Source organism: Symphalangus syndactylus, chromosome 4 (assembly GCF_028878055.3).
Source record: "Symphalangus syndactylus isolate Jambi chromosome 4, NHGRI_mSymSyn1-v2.1_pri, whole genome shotgun sequence".
NCBI classification, from domain to species: Eukaryota; Metazoa; Chordata; class Mammalia; order Primates; family Hylobatidae; genus Symphalangus; species Symphalangus syndactylus.
This window is the reverse complement of record NC_072426.2, coordinates 73,618,101-73,638,443: the sequence shown is the minus strand read 5'-3', so window position 1 is coordinate 73,638,443 and position 20,343 is coordinate 73,618,101. Positions and strand designations below refer to the sequence as shown.

Here is a 20,343-nt window from a genome sequence, read left to right as displayed (position 1 = left end):
CCTGCACTGGAACCTGATGGGAAACATTAGCATATACCAATTCAACCACTCATTGTAGCCATAGTTCTAGAATAATTTAAACCACTCCTAGTTTAAGGAGAACAGAGCCTTTCTCAATTACTGAGGAAACCCACGGCATCAATTACTGATACTGCTAAATCTAGATCATTGTTGATAAAAATGAGTGAAAAATAAAAACTGATCCACTGTGAAATGCCTTTTTATTTTGTAATGATTTGTTTAATCTTTTACTTACTGATAAGTAGACATTATCTATATAATCTAGATAATCCTTTATGTGATTAAATACACATATACGTCAGGTATACATGATCCAAATTTTGCCCCTATTTGAAATTTCTCTTGCCCCTCTCTTTATGAATTATTTATGTAACAGCTTATAAATTTAATATAGGTGAATTTATCAATATTGCCTTTTATGACTTGTATTTTTTTGTGATTGTTTCTTGCTCCAAGTCATATACTTATATCATCAGTATCATATTTGATCATATATCAAATTAGTTTTTTCCTTTATAAATAACCAATTGTCCCAAAGCCATTTATTATACTGCTGGCTCTGTCATCAACAAAATTTTCCATATATAAAAGGGTCAATATCTGAGACTTTGTTCAATTTCATCAGTTCATCCAGGCTTGCACCAAAAGCACATAATCATAATTGATATAGCTGCATAATGAATCTTGATATCTGTTAGGGTAGGTCCTTTGGCCTTGTTCATTTTCTTCAGGACTCACTTGGTTATTCTTGGTCTACTGAAATGCTATATACATAAAATTCAAAGTCAATTGTAAATTTGTACCAAGGAACAAAACTATTAGGGTATTTGAAGAGTGATAACAGCAAAAAAAAAAAAAAAAAAAAAAAAGTGCAGTAGGGAAGTCCAAAGGCCTATGCTCCAATTTTGTTAGAACTCTGAAAAACAGTTAAAGATTTAAAGCAACCAAGCAATGCCACATCAATAAAATGTGGCTTGAACACCACAGGAGAAATGTGTGGTATTTTAACTCGGTCTTGCCCCAACCCCTCCTCCAGCACAGTAGCAGTCTTAAAAACAGCAACCCTCATTTTGAGTGGTTCTGGAGAGAGCATAGCAGACATATTCCCAAGAAATGGTGTTAGTGTTTTTTTTTTTTTTATTATGTATATCTACTTTTATTATACTTTAGGGTTTTAGGGTACATGTGCACAATGTGCAGGTTTGTTACATATGTATCCATGTGCCATGTTGATTTCCTGCACCCATTAACTCGTCATTTAGCATTAGGTGTATCTCCTAATGCTGTCCCTCCCCCCTCCCCCCACCCAACAACAGTCCCCGGAGCGTGATGTTCCCCTTCCTGTGTCCATGAGTTCTCATTGTTCAATTCCCACCTATGAGTGAGAACATGCGGTGCTTGGTTTTTTGTTCTTGCGATAGTTTACTGAGAATGATGTTTTCCAGTTTCATCCATGTCCCTACAAAGGTGTTAGTGTTTTGAGCTCTCTAGAGGTTCCCACTTTTGAGCTCTCTAGAGGTTCCCACTAAACTGAGTTAGTTTCACCTAACTCAGAACTCTCCTAGGAAAGAAAAGCAACTAAGTGGAGGGCCTCAAAAGAGTCCCTGTTTGCAGACAACATGATCATATACATATCATATACATAGAAGACTCCAACCAAAAACTTCTTAGAATTAATGAATAAATTCAGTAAAGCTGCAAAATACAAAATCAACATATAAAAATCAGTAGCATGTTTATATACTAGCTGAAAAAAGAAATCAAGAGAACAATCCCACTTATAATAGCTACAAAATAATATATAAGATACCTAGAAATAAATTTAACCAAGGAGGTGAAAGGTCTCTACAATGGAAATTATAAAATACTGATGAAAGAAATTAAAGAAGACACACACAAAAAAACAAAAGACATCTTATGTTCATGGATTAGAAGAATTAATACTGATAGTGGGCTTAAGCCCAGTATCATTTTGACAGGTATTTCACTGAATCTGCAGATAGCTTTGAGTAGTATGGTCATTTTAACAATATTAATTATTAATACCATGACACTCTTTACAGAAATAGAAGAAAATCCTAAAAATTCATGTGGAACCACAAAAGACCCTAAGTAGCCAAAGCAATCCTAAGCAAAACGAAGAAAGCTGGAGGTAACACACTATCTTACTTCAAAATATACTACAAAGTTAGCCAGGCATGGTGGTTCATGCCTGTAATCCCAGCAGCTTGGGAAGCTGAGGCAAAAGGATCCCTCAAGCCCAGGAGTTCGAGGCTGCAGTGAGCTATGATTGTACCACTGCACTCCAGCCTGGCCAACAAAGTGAGACCTTGTCTCTTTAAAAAAAAAAAAAAAAAAAAAAAGCACACACACACACGTGCAAACACACAAACATACTCTTCAAAGCTACAGTAGCCACAACAGCATGGTACTGGCACAAAAACAGACACACAGACCAATGAAACCCAATAGAGAACCCAAAAAATAAGTCCACTTATTTATAGCCAACAGATTTTCAACAAAAGCACCAAGAACATTGGGAAAAGAACAGTCTTTTCAATAAATGGTCCTGGGAAAACTGGATATCCATAGGCAGAAGAATGAAACTAGACCCCAATATCTCACCATATGCAAAAATCAGCTCAAAAACAGCTTAAAGCCTTTAATATAAAACCCAAAACTATGAAACTACTGGAAGGAAACAGAGGAAATGCTTCAGGACATTGGTCTGAGAAAATATTTTATGGATAAGACCTCAAAAGCATAGGCAACACAAGCAAAAACAGACAAGTGGTATTATATCAAACTAAAAAGCTTCTGCACAGCAAAGGAAACAACCAACAGAGTGAAAAGACAATCTTCAGAATGAGAAAAGATATTTGTAAAAAAAAATTCATCTAACAAGTGATTAATATTCAAAATATATGAGGAACTCAGATAACTCAATGGCAAAAAAATCTGATTTTAAAATAGGTAAATGGCTTGAATATTTTTCAAAAGAAAGATATACAAATGGCTAAAAAGTATATGAAAAAAATGCTCATCATCACTAAGCATCAGGGAAATGTAAATCAAAACCACAATGAGATATCATCTCAACTCAGTTAGAATGGCTATTATCAAAAAGAAAAAAGATAATAAATACTGACAAGGACGCAGAGAAAAGGGAACATATATACACTTTTGGTGGAAATGTAAACTAGTAGAACGATAATGAAAAATAGCATGGAGTTTCCTCAAAAAACTACAAATAGAACTACTATATGATCCAGCAATTTCACTACTGGGTGTATATCCACAGGAAAGGAAATCAGTATACTGAAGAGACACCTGTACTTCCATGTTCATTGCAGCACTAAACTGCAATAGCCAAGATATATAATCAACCTAAATGTCCATCAATAGACAAATGAATAAAGAAAATGTGGCATATTGGGAGAATGGACTACTATTCAGCCACTTTTAGTTCCGAAAAAGATTTCACTCTTAATTCCAAAAAAGAATTAAATCCTGTCATTCACAGCAACATGGAGAGGCCTATAGGATATTATATTAAGAGAAATAAGTCAGGAACAGAAAGATAAATATTTCATGTTCTTGCCAATATGCAAATGCTAAAACAACCTGATCTCATAGAGGCAGAGTGTAGAATCATGATTACTAGAGGTTGGAAAGGGTAGGGGTGAGGGAGGATAGGGAGAGGTTGGTTAAATGATAAAAAATTACAGCCAGATAGGAGAAATAAGTTATAGTGTTCTACAGCACTATAGGGTGTCTGCAGCTAACAACAGTTTATTTTATATATGTATATTCAAATAGCTAGAAGAGAGGATTTTGAATGTTCCCACCACAAGGAAATGATAGGTGTTTGAGGTGATGAATATGCTAATTACTCTGATTTGACCACTACACATTGTATGTATCAAAATATCACTATGTACCCCATAAATACGTATAATTACTACATGCCAATTTAAATACTATTGCCAAAAAAAGCAATAAATTAAGTGTGCTCTATTATATGAAAAAAAGACAATTTCAACAATTCCACTGTAGTCTTACCTTTTACTCATAGCTAATTGATAAGGCTTATGGTACTAAACCATGATTGTGTGGTCATTCTCTGTAATGGCCAATCATTCTCTCTTTGATGCTGATTGCCACAACCTTAATATTTATTAACTACCTTATAACTACTTACATGCTCTTAGTGAGGGAATATGGCAGATTCATTAAGATTCACACAACTATTGAAGAATTAATTCAAAGTTCATGTCTTTTTTTATTGTACTTTAAGTTTTAGGGTACATGTGCACAACGTGTAAGTTTGTTACATATGTATCCATATGCCATGTTGGTGTGCTGCACCCATTAACTCGTCATTTATCATTAGGTGTATCTCCTAATGCTATCCCTCCCCTCTCCCCCCACACCACAACAGTCCCCGGAGTGTGATGTTTCCCTTCCTGTGTCCATGTGTTCTCATTGTTCAATTCCCACCTATGAGTGAGAACATGCGGTGTTTGGTTTTTTGTCCTTGCGATAGTTTACTGAGAATGATGATTTCCAGTTTCATCCATGTCCCTAAAAGGACATGAACTCATCATTTTTTATGGCTGCGTAGTATTCCATGGTGTATATGTGCCACATTTTCTTAATCCAGTCTATCGTTGTTGGACATTTGGGTTGGTTCCAAGTCTTTGCTATTGTGAATACTGCCGCAATAAACATACATGTGCATGTGTCTTTATAGCAGCATGGTTTATAGTCCTTTGGGTATATACCCAGTAACAGGATGGCTGGGTCAAATGGTATTTCTAGTTCTGGATCCCTGAGGAATCGCCACACTGACTTCCACAATGGTTGAACTAGTTTACAGTCCCACCAACGGTGTAAAAGTGTTCCTATTTCTCCACATCCTCTCCAACACCTGTTGTTTCCTGACTTTTTAATGATGGCCATTCTAACTGGTGAGAGATGGTATCTCATTGTGGTTTTGATTTGCATTTCTCTGATGGCCAGTGATGATGAGCATTTTTGCATGTTTTTTTGCTGCATAAATGTCTTCTTTTGAGAAGTGTCTGTTCATGTCCTTCACCCACTTTTTGATGGGGTTGTTTGTTTTTTTCTTGTAAATTTGTTTGAGTTCACTGTAGATTCTGGATATTAGCCCTTTGTCACATAAGTAGGTTGCGAAAATTTTCTCCCATTGTGTAGGTTGCCTGTTCACTCTGATGGTAGTTTCTTTTGTTGTGCAGAAGCTCTTTAGTTTAATTAGATCGCATTTGCCAATTTTGGCTTCTGTTACCATTGCTTTTGGTGTTTTAGACATGAAGTCCTTGCCCATGCCTATGTCCTGAATGGTAATGCTTCGGTTTTCTTCTAGGGTTTTTATGGTTTTAGGTCTAACATGTAAGTCTTTAATCCACCTTGAATTAACTTTTCTATAAGGTGTAAGGAAGGGATACAGTTTCAGCTTTCTACATATGGCTAGCCAGTTTTTCCAGCACCATTTATTAAATAGGGAATCCTTATCCCATTGCTTGTTTTTGTCAGGTTTGTCAAAGATCAGATAGTTGTAGATATGCGGCATCATTTCTGAGGGCTCTGTTCTGTTCCACTGATCTATGTCTCTGTTTTGGTACCAGTACCATGCTGTTTTGGTTACTGTAGCCTTGTAGTATAGTTTGAAGTCAGGTAGCGTGATGCCTCCAGCTTTGTTCTTTTGGCTTAGGATTGACTTGGCAATGCAGGCTCTTTTTTGGTTCCATATGAACTTTAACGTAGTTTTTTTCCAATTCTGTGAAGAAAGTCATTGGTAGCTTGATGGGGATGGCACTGAATCTATAAATTACCTTGGGCAGTATGGCCATTTTCACGACACTGATTCTTCCTACCCATGAGCATGGAATGTTCTTCCATTTGTTTGTATCCTCTTTTATTTCATTGAGCAGTGGTTTGTAGTTCTCCTTGAAGAGGTCCTTCACATCCCTTGTAAGTTGGATTCCTAGGTATTTGATTCTCTTTGAAGCAATTGTGAATGGTAGTTCATTCATGATTGGGCTCTCTGTTTGTCTGTTATTGGTGTATAAGAATGCTTGTGATTTTTGTACATTGATTTTGTATCCTGAGACTTTGCTGAAGTTGCTTATCAGCTTAAGGACATTTTGGGCTGAGACAATGGGGTTTTCTAGACATACAATCATGTCAGCTGCAAACACGGACAATTTGACTTCCTCTTTTCCTAATTGAATACCCTTTATTTCCTTCTCCTGCCTAATTGCCCTGGCCAGAACTTCCAACACTATGTTGAATAGGAGTGGTGAGAGAGGGCATCCCTGTCTTGTGCCAGTTTTCAAAGGGAATGCTTCCAGTGTTTGCCCATTCAGTATGATATTGGTTGTGGCTTTGTCATAGATAGCTCCTACTATTTTGAGATACGTCCCATCAATACCTAATTTATTGAGAGTTTTTAGCATGAAGGGTTGATGAATTTTGTCAAAGGCCTTTTCTGCATCTATTGAGATAATCATGTGGTTTTTGTCTTTGGTTCTGTTTATATGCTGGATTACATTTATTGATTTGCGTATGTTGAACCACCCTTGCAACCCAGGGACGAAGCCCACTTGATCATGGTGTATAAGCTTTTTGATGTGCTGCTGGATTCGGTTTGCCAGTATTTTATTGAGGATTTTTGCATCAATGTTCATCAAGGATATCGGTCTAAAATTCTCTTTTTTGGTTGTGTCTCTGCCCGGCTTTGGTATCAGGATGATGCTGGCCTCATAAAATGAGTTAGGGAGGATTCCCTCTTTTTCTATTGATTGGAATAGTTTCAGAAGGAATGGTACCAGTTCCTCCTTGCACCCCTGGTAGAATTTGGCTATGAATCCATCTGGTCCTGGACTCTATTTGGTTGGTAAGCTATTGATATTGCCACAATTTCAGAGCCTGTTATTGGTCTATTCAGAGATTCCACTTCTTCCTGGTTTAGTCTTGGGAGGGTGTATGTGTCAAGGAATTTATCCATTTCTTCCAGACTTTCTAGTTTATTTGCGTAGAGGTGTTTGTAGTATTCTCTGATGGTAGATTGTATTTATGTGGGATCGGTGGTGATATCCCCTTTTTCATTTTTTATTGCATCTATTTGATTCTTCTCTCTTTTCTTCTTTATTAGTCTTGCTAGTGGTCTATCAATTTTGTTGATCTTTTCAAAAAACCAGCTCCCAGATTCATTAATTTTTTGAAGGGATTTTTGTGTCTCTATTTCCTTCAGTTCTGCTCTGATTTTAGTTACTTCTTGCCTTCTGCTAGCTTTTTAATGTGTTTGCTCTTGCTTTTCTAGTTCTTTTAATTGTGATGTTAGGGTGTCAATTTTGGATCTTTCCTGCTTTCTCTTGTGGGCATTTAGTGCTATAAATTTCCCTCTACACACTGCTTTGAATGTGTCCCAGAGATTCTGGTATGTTATGTCTTTGTTCTCATTGGTTTCAAAGAACATCTTTATTTCTGCCTTCATTTCCTTATGTACCCAGTAGTCATTCAGGAGCAGGTTGTTCAGTTTCCATGTAGTTGAGCGGTTTTGAGTGAGTTTCTTAATCCTGAGTTCTAGTTTGATTGCGCTGTGGTCTGAAAGACAGTTTGTTATAATTTCTGTTCTTTTACATTTGCTGAGGAGATCTTTACTTCCAATTATGTCGTCAATTTTGGAATAGGTGTAGTGTGGTGCTGAAAAAAATGTACATTCTGTTGATTTGGGGTGGAGAGTTCTGCAGATGTCTATTAGGTCCGCTTGGTGCAAAACTGAGTTCAATTCCTGGGTATCCTTGTTAACTTTCTGTCTCGTTGATCTGTCTAATGTTGACAGTGGAGTGTTAAAATCTCCCATTATTATTGTGTGGGAGTCTAAGTCTCTTTGTAGGTCACTCAAGACTTACTTTATGAATCTGGGTGCTCCTGTATTGGGTGCATATATATTTAGCATAGTTAGCTCTTCTTGTTGAATTGATCCCTTTACCATTATGTAATGGCCTTCTTTGTTTCTTTTCATCTTTGTTGGTTTAAAGTCTGTTTCATCCGAGGCTAGGATTGCAACCCCTGCCTTTTTTTGTTTTCCATTTGCTTGGTAGATCTTCCTCCATCCCTTTATTTTCAGCCTATGTGTGTCGCTGCACGTGAGATGGGTTTCCTGAATACAGCACACTGATGGGTCTTGACTCTTTATCCAATTTGCCAGTCTGTGTCTTTTAATTGGAGCTATTAGTCCATTTACATTTAAGGTTAATATTGTTATGTGTGAATTTGATCCTGTCATTATGATGTTAGCTGGTTATTTTGCTCGTTAGTTGATGCAGTTTATTCCTAGCCTCGATGGTCTTTACAATTTGGCATGATTTTGCAGTGGCTGGTACCAGTTGTTCCTTTCCATGTTTAGTGCTTCTTTCAGGAGCTCTTTTAGGGAAGGCCTGGTGGTGACAAAATCTCTCAGCATTTGCTTGTCTGTAAAGGATTTTATTTCTCCTTCACTTATGAAGCTTAGTTTGGCTGGATACGAAATTGTGGGTTGAAAATTCTTTTCTTTAAGAATGTTGAATATTGGCCCCCACTCTCTTCTGGCTTGTAGAGTTTCTGCCGAGAGATCTGCTGTTGGTCTGATGGGCTTCCCTTTGTGGGTAACCCGACCTTTCTGTCTGGCTGCTCTTAACATTTTTGCCTTCATTTCAACTTTGGTGAATCTGACAATTACGTGTCTTGGAGTTGCTCTTCTCGAGGAGTATCTTTGTGGCATTCTCTGTATTTCCTGAATCTGAATGTTGGCCTGCCTTGCTAAATTGAGGAAGTTCTCCTGGATAATATCCTGCAGAGTGTTTTCCAACTTGATTCCATTCTCCCCGTCACTTTCAGGTACACCAATCAGACGTAGATTTGGTCTTTTCTCATAGTCCCATATTTCTTGGAGGCTTTGTTCATTTCTTTTTATTCTTTTTTCTCTAGACTTCCCTTCTCACTTCATTTCATCTTCCATCACTGATACCCTTTCTTCCAGTTGATCACATTGGCTCCTGAGGCTTCTGCATTCTTCACGTAGTTCTCGAGCCTTGGCTTTCAGCTCTGTCAGCTCCTTTAAGCACTTCTCTATATTGGTTATTCTAGTTACCCATTCGTCTGATTTTTTTTCAAAGTTTTTAACTTCTTTGCAATGGATTCGAACTTCCTCCTTCAGCTCATAGTAGTTTGATCATCTGAAACCTTCTTCTCTCAACTCATCAAAGTCATTCTCCATCCAGCTTTGTTCCGTTGCTGGTGAGGAGCTGTGTTCCTTTGGAGGCGGAGAGGAGAGGTGCTCTGATTTTTAGTTTCCAGTTTTTCTGCTCTGTTTTTTCCCCATCTTTGTGGTTTTATCTACCTTTGGTCTTTGATGATGGTGACTTACAGATGGGTTTTTGGTGTGGATGTCCTTTCTGTTTGTTAGTTTTCTTTCTAACAGACAGGACCCTCAGCTGCAGGTCTGTTGGAGTTTGCTAGAGGTCCACTCCAGACCCTGTTTACCTGGGTGTCAGCAGCGGTGGCTGCAGAACAGCCAATTTTTGTGAACTGCAAATGCTGCTGCCTGATCGTTCCTCTGGAAGTTTTGTCTCAGAGGAGTACCCGGCCGTGTGAGGTGTCAGTCTGCCCCTACTGGGGGGTGCCTCCCAGTTAGGCTGCTTGGGGGTCAGGGACCCACTTGAGGAGGCAGTCTGCCTGTTCTCAGATCTCTAGCTGTGTGCTGGGAGAACCACTACTCTCTTCAAAGCTGTCAGACAGGGACGTTTAAGTCTACAGAGGTTACTGCTGTCTTTCTGTTTGTCTGTGCCCTGCCCCCAGCGGTGGAGCCTACAGAGGCAGGCAGGCCTCCTTGAGCTGTGGTGAGCTCCACCCAGTTTGAGCTTCCCAGCTGCTTTGTTTACCTAATCAAGCCTGGGCAATGGCAGGCGCCCCTTCCCCAGCCTTGCTGCCGCCTTGCAGTTTAATCTCAGACTGCTGTGCTAGCAATAAGTGAGACTCTGTGGCGTAGGACCCTCTGAGCCAGATGCAGGATATAATCTCCTGATGTGCCGTTTTTTAAGCCCATCAGAAAAGTGCAGTATTAGGGTGGGAGTGACCCGATTTTCCAGGTGCCATCTGTCACCCCTTTCTTTGACTAGGAAAGGGAACTCCCTGACCCCTTGCACTTCCCGAGTGAGGCAATGCCTCGCCCTGCCTCGGCTCGCGCATGGTGCGCTGCTCCCACTGTCCTGCACCCACTGTCTGGCACTCCCTAGTGAGATGAACCCAGTACCTCAGATGGAAATGCAGAAATCACCCATCTTCTGCATCACTCACGCTGGGAGCTGTAGACCAGAGCTGTTCCTATTTGGCCATCTTGGCTCCTCCCCCACAAAGTTCATGTCTTATTTGTGGTGGTTCAGTGGCATAATCTTTGCATTTGGGCATAGTAAAAATCCTTGATGATGATTTAAAAAAATAAATAAATAAATAAATAATGCTTTCCAATGCCATTTATAATTTCTTAAGACACTGAATCTAGGTTAACGTTGGCTGACTGGATAGCAGATTCAATTTTCAACAACCAGTACAAGTTTGATATTTTATACTTGAGAGTATATACAGAATACATACATTTTGTTCTTCTTTAAGTGCTTCTTCTAGCTGAGCTGCAAATTGCGAACAATATGTCAAGAATGAATTCATATCATCCCCAACCTTTTGAAAAAAATAATAAAACATAAAGTTACTTTTATTTAAGAATCCATATGCATGTCTGTCTTTTTCTAGCATATTTACTTCTTGAAAAATTTTAATTTTGTGTAATTTATGTCCCTTCAAACATTTACAGCAAGAAGCCATGCTTCAAATGCCATACTAGAAAATTCTCCCAGAGAGAAAACATGGAAGAAAGTACACTCTGGGAAGTGGCCCATCAGTGACATATACCCAGCTATGTCTCTCCTCTCATTGGTCTCTACACAGTTCCAGAAAATCCAGCATCCCAGCCTTACAGTCCTGAAATTTCTGGGTGGCCCAATGAAAGGTAATCATTACCATAAAAAAAAAATCTCTTGGTGTTAGAAAATGACTACTACCTATGATATCTAACTATATACTTGCCACGAACTGCAGTCTTCTGCTCTCACCTAATGGGCAATACAAAACTTTGAGGAAAAAAATAGTTACAGCTTAAATGTCATAATGATCAAATCCCTTCTAGTAAAGCAGTGATTTGTAAATCAGAGAATTGACTCATGATAAACAAATATTACAGGCTTATATACAGTTAGGATTTTCACAGAGTAGTTCTCCATGAAGAATATATTCCCTGAGCATTACATTTAAAGATACTGAGCCAGGCGCAGTGGCTCACACCTGTAATCCTAGCACTTTGGGAGGCTGAGGCAGGTGGATCACTTGAGGTCAGGAGTTCAAGACCAGCCTGGCCAGCATGGCGAAATCTCGTCTCTACTAAAAATACAAAAAAATTAGCTGGGTGTGGTGGTGCACACTGATAATCCCAGCTACGTGGGTGGCTGAGGCACGAAAAACACTTGAATCCAGGAGGCAGCAGTTGCAGTGAGCCAAGATCACACCACTGCACTCCAGCCTAGGTGACAGAGCGAGACTCTGTCTCAAAAAAATAAAAATAAAAATAAATAAAATAGAATAAATAAATATACTGAGAGGCTCACATACTTTTTGTCACAATAAAGACCTATAATCATATAGGAGACAGGGAAAAAAACTAAAATAATCATCCAGCAGAGAGGAAAATGAACAGATTAGTGTTACTAATCACAGATATAAATTAGCCTACTTCTTCCACCCACATTCAGGTGCCACATTCTTCCAATATAAATTAGCTTACTTCTTCCACTCACATTCAGGTGCCACAAATATAGAGAAGATAGAGAAATATAGAGAAGATAGAGACTGATTTGACCAAGTTTGTAATGTAACCAAATAAGACCAATAAAGCAGAACAGGGCAAGAGAGTTAAGTACGTGTGAAAGGGAGTGATACTAATAGTGGACCATGCTATTTAAGCTGGGTAAGTAAGGGCACAAGGAGGATTTGGGACACTAAAAAGGCAGCAGGACCAATGGATTATGGTTCCCTGTGAAATCAAAGGATTTTTGGAGACAGAATATTGGACAGACTGAGTGGGAAAGACAGGAGGTGGTGGCCAGAGATTAGGATGACTGAAATTCAAATTATGAAACAGTTATGGTAAGGACTACAGGATATCACTTTGTCAATTAGTGGTTGAGGTGAAATAAAATACAAGATCATTGAGGAAAAAAATTCAGTAAAATAAAGCGGGTATCCGAAGGGCTGATTTCTTCAATTTTGTCAGTATTGGAGATCACAGGAAAGTGAACTTAATTTCATTTTATTTTATTTTTTGGTGGGTTTTTTTTTCAACTTTTGCTTTAGATTTAGCGGGTACATGTGCAGGTTTGTTACCTGGATATATTGTGTGATGCTGAGGTTTGGGGTACCAATGATCCCATCACCCAAGTACAGAGCACAGTACCCAATAGCCAGTTTTTCAACCCTTACCCTGCCTCCCTCCCACCTCTAGTCATCCCAGTTTCTATTGGACTTCAATTTTAGATTTTAGTTTTGGTTCTTTGATTCAATCCTGGCAGGGCTTCAAAACATAATAACCACAAGGTCATGTAGGATAAGGATTGTGATTACATAGTCCTTTTAATAGTTGGGTAATCACCACCGCAATAAAAATATAAAACATTTCCATCATTTCAAAAAGCTTCAGTGTACTCCTTTGCAGTCAATTCTCCCCTCCTACCTTAGCTCAAGACAACCACTCATCCTTTACTACAGTTTTCCCTTTCCCAGAATTTTATATAAATAGAATCATACGATATGTAGCCTTATTTATTTAGTTTCCCCACATCCTAATGTTTTTGAGATTCATCCACATTGTTCTATGTGTCAGTAGTTTGTTCCCTTTATTGTGAAGAGTATTTCATTGTATGCTGTACCACAATTTGCTTATCCATTCACCAATTAGTAAATATTTGGGTTGCTGGATTCAGTAGCTATTCTGGCTGTTATAAACAAAACTTATATAAACATTTATATACAAGTCTTTGTGAGGATGTATGTGTTCATTAATCTTGGATAATCACTTAAGAGTGGAATTGGTGGTTATCTTTTAAGTATATGTTAAACTTTGTGAGCAGCTGTCAAACTGTTTCTCAACATAGCAGTACCATTTGTGTTCCCACCAGCTCTGTATGAGAGTTCCTGTGGTCCCATATCTTTACTAAAATGTGATTATTGTCTATCTTTAAAATTTTGGTCATTCCTAATGGGTATGTAGAACTTTTCTGCAACCTTCTTGGCAAAATTCAGGTCAAGAGGGATTTGGTTGGGTTGAGTAATTTTCTAAGAGGATCATTTTCATGGATGGGAAATTCATTCTGAGGATATATAAGTACTCCAAAAGAAAATATTTTAAATTTATATTTTTAAAAAGAAAATCGACCCTTTTCAGTGTTAATGTCTCTATATTAGGGTTGCATATACTTACAGATAAAGATAATTCTTCATGTTCATGCTTTACAAATGGTTCTTCTCCATTCTGATCACAATGTCCATAGGTTTCTTCCAAAGTGGAAACAACCTGTAAAAAAAAAAAAAAAAAAAAATCAAAGCCAATTAGATTCTTTAATGGTTTAAAATTAATTATATTAAATGTAAACAGTATTTAATCAATTATGCCAGGACCTTTTTACCAGTAAGACTTATTTCTTCCAGTGCCACAAACTTAAATTTTTCATCCCATACCCAATTTCATGTCATCATGAGGAAAAAGCAATATTCCTTAATCCTACTCCCTAGCAATAGAGAGATGCTCTATGACTCTACCATTTCTGTGTTGATAGCTATCTTAAAATGGAGAGGGCCTGTCCATGAGTGGTTGAAGCATTAAGTAGAGTTTTCCTCAAAGTCTGTCTTGACTTTCTCCTCTGAAGAGAGTTAGGGGAAATCGAAAGATGGAGACCAGAAAGCAGTGAATTTTTAAAGAAAATTATCTGGCCTAACCCCTCAAACTTTCAACAAACTTGTACAAGTTTGATGTACTATATTTTTTTTTATATTTGTGCTCTTCCTCATTGTTCTCACTTGATATTTGGTACATTTACAATTCAATTCTGGATCGCAGTGAAAAAAATAGAAACTCAGAGAAAGGAAAATTTTTCCCCACATCAAGAGCTAAAGTTTCGGCCAGGCACGGTGCTCACGCCTGTAATCTCAGCACTTTGGGAGGCCAAGGCGGGTGGATCACCTGAGGTCAAGAGTTTGAGACCAGCCTGACCAGTATGGTGAAACCCCATCTCTACTAAAAATACAAAAATTAGCCAGGCATGGTGGCATGCTCCTGTAGTCCCAGCTACTCGGGAGACTGAGACAGGAAAATTGCTTGAAACTGGGAGGCAGAAGTTGCAGTGAGCCAAGATCACGCCACAGCACTCCAGCCTGGGCGAAAGAGCGAGACTTCATCTCAAGAAACAAAAAAAGAGCTAAAGTTTCTGAAATGCAGAGTTTAACATAGTAGAAATGCAGGACTTAGGAAGGCCTGCTTCCAAGGTTGGCCTTAACCTGGCATCTGAGATCTTGGATTTCAGGAGGGTTCTTCCCATTCACTGATAGAAGCAGCTCACTGTCCCTAAACTGTTTGTATAACGTTGTTTATACTGAACCTCCTTTCCTTGTGAGAGTCTGAAATTTTCGTACATGCTAAGCACAGAGTGAATAGTAAATGACCCCCAATAAATCCCAGGGCACTGAGTTTCCAGTGATTTTCCCTGGCAGACATTTTATATGTGTTGTCACAATTCATTGCTAAAGAAATTAAGCATCTCCTGGGTGACTCTAAAGGGAAAAGACTCTTGCAAGCTTAGATCTGGTTTTCTCCTAATTTCACTTCATGTACCTACTGTAATAAATCTTAGCCATCAGTATGACTATATGTGGAGTCATGTGAGTCCTCCTAGCATATCACTAAACCTGGGGTGATCATGGGGGCCCTGCAACACAGAAACTGACAATCCTCTTACCATCTTCAGATGTTTGATAATTTTTCTGATCATTTCATCTCCTGACAGTAAGTTCTTTGTCTTACTCGATGGAATGGGCAAAGCATACCGTACAATGGATTCTCCTGTTGGTGGAGATCTTAGGACCATTGGTTCAATTTTATCATGAATTAATTTTGCATTATGTTTTTCCTTTAGTTTAGGTGATAATGGTAAATTATGTAGTCCTTTTTTAGTAGTTAATGCTGGAATATTTGCTGATTTGTTACTGGTGGTCAACAGATGCTTTACTGGTTTCATTTTGTTACTGACTTGGCTTCCAAATTTTAGATGAAAAAACTTATTCCTCCCTGTGAAAAAAATCAGAGATTCAGAGAAAACACCAGGCTCTAATTAAATTCACATACTACATTTCTCTTTTTCTGATGCTTTAGCAATTTGCTCAGAGTACATTAAGCAACTTCTGGAAGCTACAATTACACTTCGGGCTTTTTTGAGTCACGGTAACTTAAACAAAACAAAGAAATATAGAATGCAGTTATCACAATATCTAATTTATATCAAGAAGTTATTTAAACTTAAGTATAATAACAGTAAAAGCTCCATCATTTTTAATCTAAGGTATGCCCTTTATGTACATCATTATTCCATTTCACATGGGAGCAGAGTAAACTGAACTCAGACAAGTTAAGTGACTAACCAAGAGTCACACAGCTAGTAAGTGTTAAATTTTTCAGAATTACAACATAGGTCAAATTGGCTATAAATCTTGCTTCTTTTCTATACCCTTTGCTCTCCATATGGAAAATGTTGGGTTATTTTACCTATAGGACTTATAGCATTTCCTGTAAGTAAGGGGGGTTGTAGATGAAAACATTTCAGATTTAAAATGATAAAAGGATTATCAATTGCTATGAAGATGGCGAATCCCAAAATCAACTCTGAAAAAATGAAAAATAGAAAGGAAAATATTCCTAACAACAGAAAACAACAAGAACAAAAAACTTTTTAACTATAAGAAACCCCTAAACAAAGGCTCATTTGTTTATGGGGCATTTAGGATGGGAATATAGGGACTGAAGAAGCCAGAAGCAACAATGAGAGAATACATTCAGGAAAAAAAAAAATTACATTTTCTTCCTATCTTTCCCCCATATTTGAGCTAATATATGTCCTTAATATACATCTTTATTCCCACAGGAGCAGTAGCCTTGGCCCAAGGTATCATTAGGGTAATATTAAGGCAGCATCAAAGCTATGCTAAGATAAGGAAGTATAAACTAGATAGGTCTTGGGCTCTTATTCCTCTATTTTTCTCTCCCCTCAAAGCTGACTACGACTCAGGACAATGCCACCTCCCAAATAGTTTAAAAGTATATGCCTAACGGTGGGAATTGTCAGGTACAGTGGCAAAATTAAGATAGAGTAATGTAACACTGGTACTCTGTTATCTGAAGCTCTCTACACTTTGGCTTGTCCCATTGTTATGTGTTGAACTGTGTCCCTGAAAAACATATGTTCAAGTCCTAAGCCCCCAGCACTTTGAACGTGACCTTACTTGAAAATAGCGTCTTTGCAGATATGATAAAGTTAAGATGTGGTCATACTGAATTAAGGTGGGTCCTAAATCCAATGACTGGTGTCACTATAAGGAGACCATATAGTGACAGGCAGAAATTAAAGTGATGCACCTGCAAGCTAAGGAATATCAAGGATTGCTAGCATCCACCAGAAGCTTGTAAAAACCAATGAAAGATTCTTCCCTAGAGCCCTTAGCAGGGAACATGGTTTTGCTGAAACCTTGATTTCAGTTTTCTGGCCTCCAGAACCATGAAAGAATAAATTTCTGTTGTTCTAAGCCACCCAGTTTGTGGTACTTTGTTACAGCAGCACTAGTATCTTAGTCTGTTGAGGCTGCTAGAACAAAACACTATAAATTGCATAGCTTATAAACAAGAAACATTTATTTCTCACAGTTCTGGAGACTGGAAAGTCCAACGACGAGGCACCAGCAGAGTTGGTGTCTGATGAAAGCCCAGACGCTAAATAAATGGTGCCTACTCTCTGTGTCCTCACATGATGGAAGGAGCAAGGGAGCTTTTTCAGACCTCTTTTATAAGGGCAGTAGTCCCATTTATGAGGGTGCTGCACTCATGACCTAATCACCTCCTAAAGGCCCCACCTCCTAATACTACCATATATTGAATTGGGGCCCAATTTCAACATGTGAATTTGGGGATGACACAAGCATTCAGACCATAGGAAATATCTAGCACTTCAAAAACAAATACACCCACATACTTTCCCTAACTTCCAGGAGGAACACAGGCTGGGAACTGGCTTTTGATCATTTCCTAATAATAGATTACCAGACAAACAGGTGACACCCCCAAGGGTATACGAGCTCACAGGCCAAAACAACTTGACAACTGAAAAAAACAACCATTAAAAAATAAAAAATAGGCCAGGCACATTGGCTCATGCCTGTATTCCCAGTACTTTGGGAGGCAGAGGCAGGTGGATCCCAAGGTCAGGAGTTCGAGACCAGCCTGGCCAATATGGTGAAACCTGTCTCTATTAAAAATACAAAAAATTATCCAGGCGTTGTGGTGGGCACCTGTAGTCTCAGCTACTTGGGAGGCTGAGGAAGGAGAATCGCTTGAACTCGGAGGTGGAGGTTGCAGTGAGCCGAGATTGCACCACTGCACTCCAGCCTGGGGGATGGAGTAAGACTCCATCTCAAATAAATAAATATAAAAATAATAAACTAAAAAACATGTTTTAGTTGTAGAATCATTAAAACAGAGAGACTAAAAATACATAAATACATAGAAAGAGAGTATTAGCCATATAAAACAGCTATAAGAGGAATTTTTAAGACTCAAGTAAAAATATTAAAAAATGAAAAATATAACAGATAAAACAACACAAGTAATCACAAAATAATACTGCTGAAGAATAAAAACTGATGCAATGAATAAAATCAGTGGAGGAATAATCCAGCTGAAGAATAAAAAAATGATGCAAAGATCAGCAGCATTTATCACATATTCCTGAACATTAATAAAATACACATCAATAGTGATAAGTATTAAAAGCTAGTATCAGGTTTGAAAAAAATATAAATAATTAACAATTCTACTGAAAATGAGAAAATAAAGGCCTATATATGTTAATAACAATAAACATGATTCAATTTTTGGAGAAGCTGTATCTAATGTTCAGAAGATCATCCAATATATATTAAGAGACCAATAATAGGATTTTTTTTTTATTTGCCAGAAACCATGGCAAAAGTTGATGGTATCCTGTTAGCACATTTATGCAAAACATAAATATCAATACCAAATAGTATAACATACTATTTTAGAGAATAAAATATAAAAACAAATAATAAAACTTACAGACGTTATAAATAAAACCACTTTGAATAAAGTTTTAAAAACTAATAATTTCTCAATTATTTTGGACACATGGACAGCAGATAACAATTGTTGATGTAATTATGGATTTCCAAAATGCAGATATTTCAATATGTGAACATTTATTAAGATTTTAACAAGTAGATGACACCCTGCTGGAAAAGAATCATATATATGTTTAAGAGACTACTCATAAAAAATTAAAATTAAAAATATATAATATATATGGGGCCAGGGATACATGCCCTTAAATCTGTCTGACAAGCACAAACAGAAAATTCTCAAAAATAAAAATTCTAAACTAGGTTGTGAACAATAGAACGAAAATATCTTAATAGCACTGAAAATGTTTATTTCATCCAAGAACTATACAACTGCTTTTTTGTTTCGATGAAACACTATAGTTAACACTATAGTTAATTGAATGCAGAGTTGCCAAGCATAATTTTTAAATCATAATCAAATATGACTTTGCAAAGATAACTTGTCACTAAAAATCCATTTGAAGGAAGAACACAATGCTCTCTTGGAAACTACTGATGATAATAGTAAATAAATACATTATAGAACTTGAACCAAAGCCCTGCAAAATATTCCCTTTTACATTTTTCGTTTTTTTGAGACAGAGTTTCGCTCTTGTCGCCCAGGCTGGAGTACAATGGTGCAATCTTGCTCACTGCAAACTTTGCCTTCCAGGTTCAAGCGATTCTCCTGCCTCAGCCTCCCGAGTAGCTGGGATTACAGGTGCCCACCGCCATGCCCAGCTAATTTTTGTATTTTTAATAGTGACAGGGTTTCACCACGTTGGCCAAGCTGGTCTTGAACTCCTGACCTGAGATGATCCTCCCACCTCAGCCTCCCAAAGTGCTGGGATTACATGCCTGAGCCACCGTGCGCCCTGCTCCCTTTTACATTTTTCTCATACCGATTGTGACATGATGCTTTCAGTAAAAATTAATGTTACAAGCAAAATGATGCAGAAACCAAGATTAAATTTACAAAACTGAAAAGCCTCAAAAGAATTCTGAATAAATTACATTGCCAAAGAAACTCCATCAAAACCATCAGGTCCAAGCAAACATCAAAAATTCCATCAAAACCATCAGGACCAGCAAACAGGACATAAGAAGAGTGGCCAATGAGCCAATAAGTAAAACCAAAAGGGTATATATACATAGAAAGCAAGGAAAAGAAAATATACTAAGGACGGAGTGATGAACTATGTTAAATGCTGAGTCAAGCAAAATGAAGACTAAGCTGACACTGGATTTGGCAACATGGAGGTAGGTCATTTGTAACCTGAAGAACGGCAACAATTTCAGTAGAATGATCGAGATAAATATCTGACTTACCGTTCAAAAGAGAGGAAGTAGGAACAATGAATTGAATACAAGCACTGTAGAGAAATTTTACTATAAAAGGGAGTAAAGAAATAGAGTATTACTAGAAGAAAACACGGTCAAGAGGAAAGTTTGATGGAAAAAAGAACAAGTGTATATGCTGTTATGGATTGTATTGTGTCCTCTCCCCCCAAAAAAGTGTGAGGCAGGGAGCGAGGAAGGGAGGGAGGGAAGGAAGGAAGGAAGGGACGGAGGGAGGGAGGGAGGAAGGGAGGGAGGCAGGCAACGCTCACTTGGTGCAAAAAAAAAAGAACCTGACAAATGCTCTGATGAAGTTCACATAAATACAAAAATAGAGTCACACGCAACGAATACTCGTATTAGCAAGCAAATATTTAAGGACTTTACATATTTAATTCATTTATCCCTCCTAACAATGCTAGGAAGTGGATGTCAGCA

General features: G+C 37.9%; 1 protein-coding gene across 1 annotated transcript in view; it reads right to left on the bottom strand.

Moving 5' to 3' along the window:
* Window positions 1-20,343, bottom strand: part of CCDC7 (coiled-coil domain containing 7) — a 434,096-nt gene that overhangs the window by 373,994 nt on the left and 39,759 nt on the right. The window contains 3 exon segments of the mRNA XM_063637339.1: window positions 10,681-10,764; window positions 13,613-13,705; window positions 15,144-15,472. Coding sequence (XP_063493409.1) covers window positions 10,681-10,764; window positions 13,613-13,705; window positions 15,144-15,472 — 506 coding nt within the window.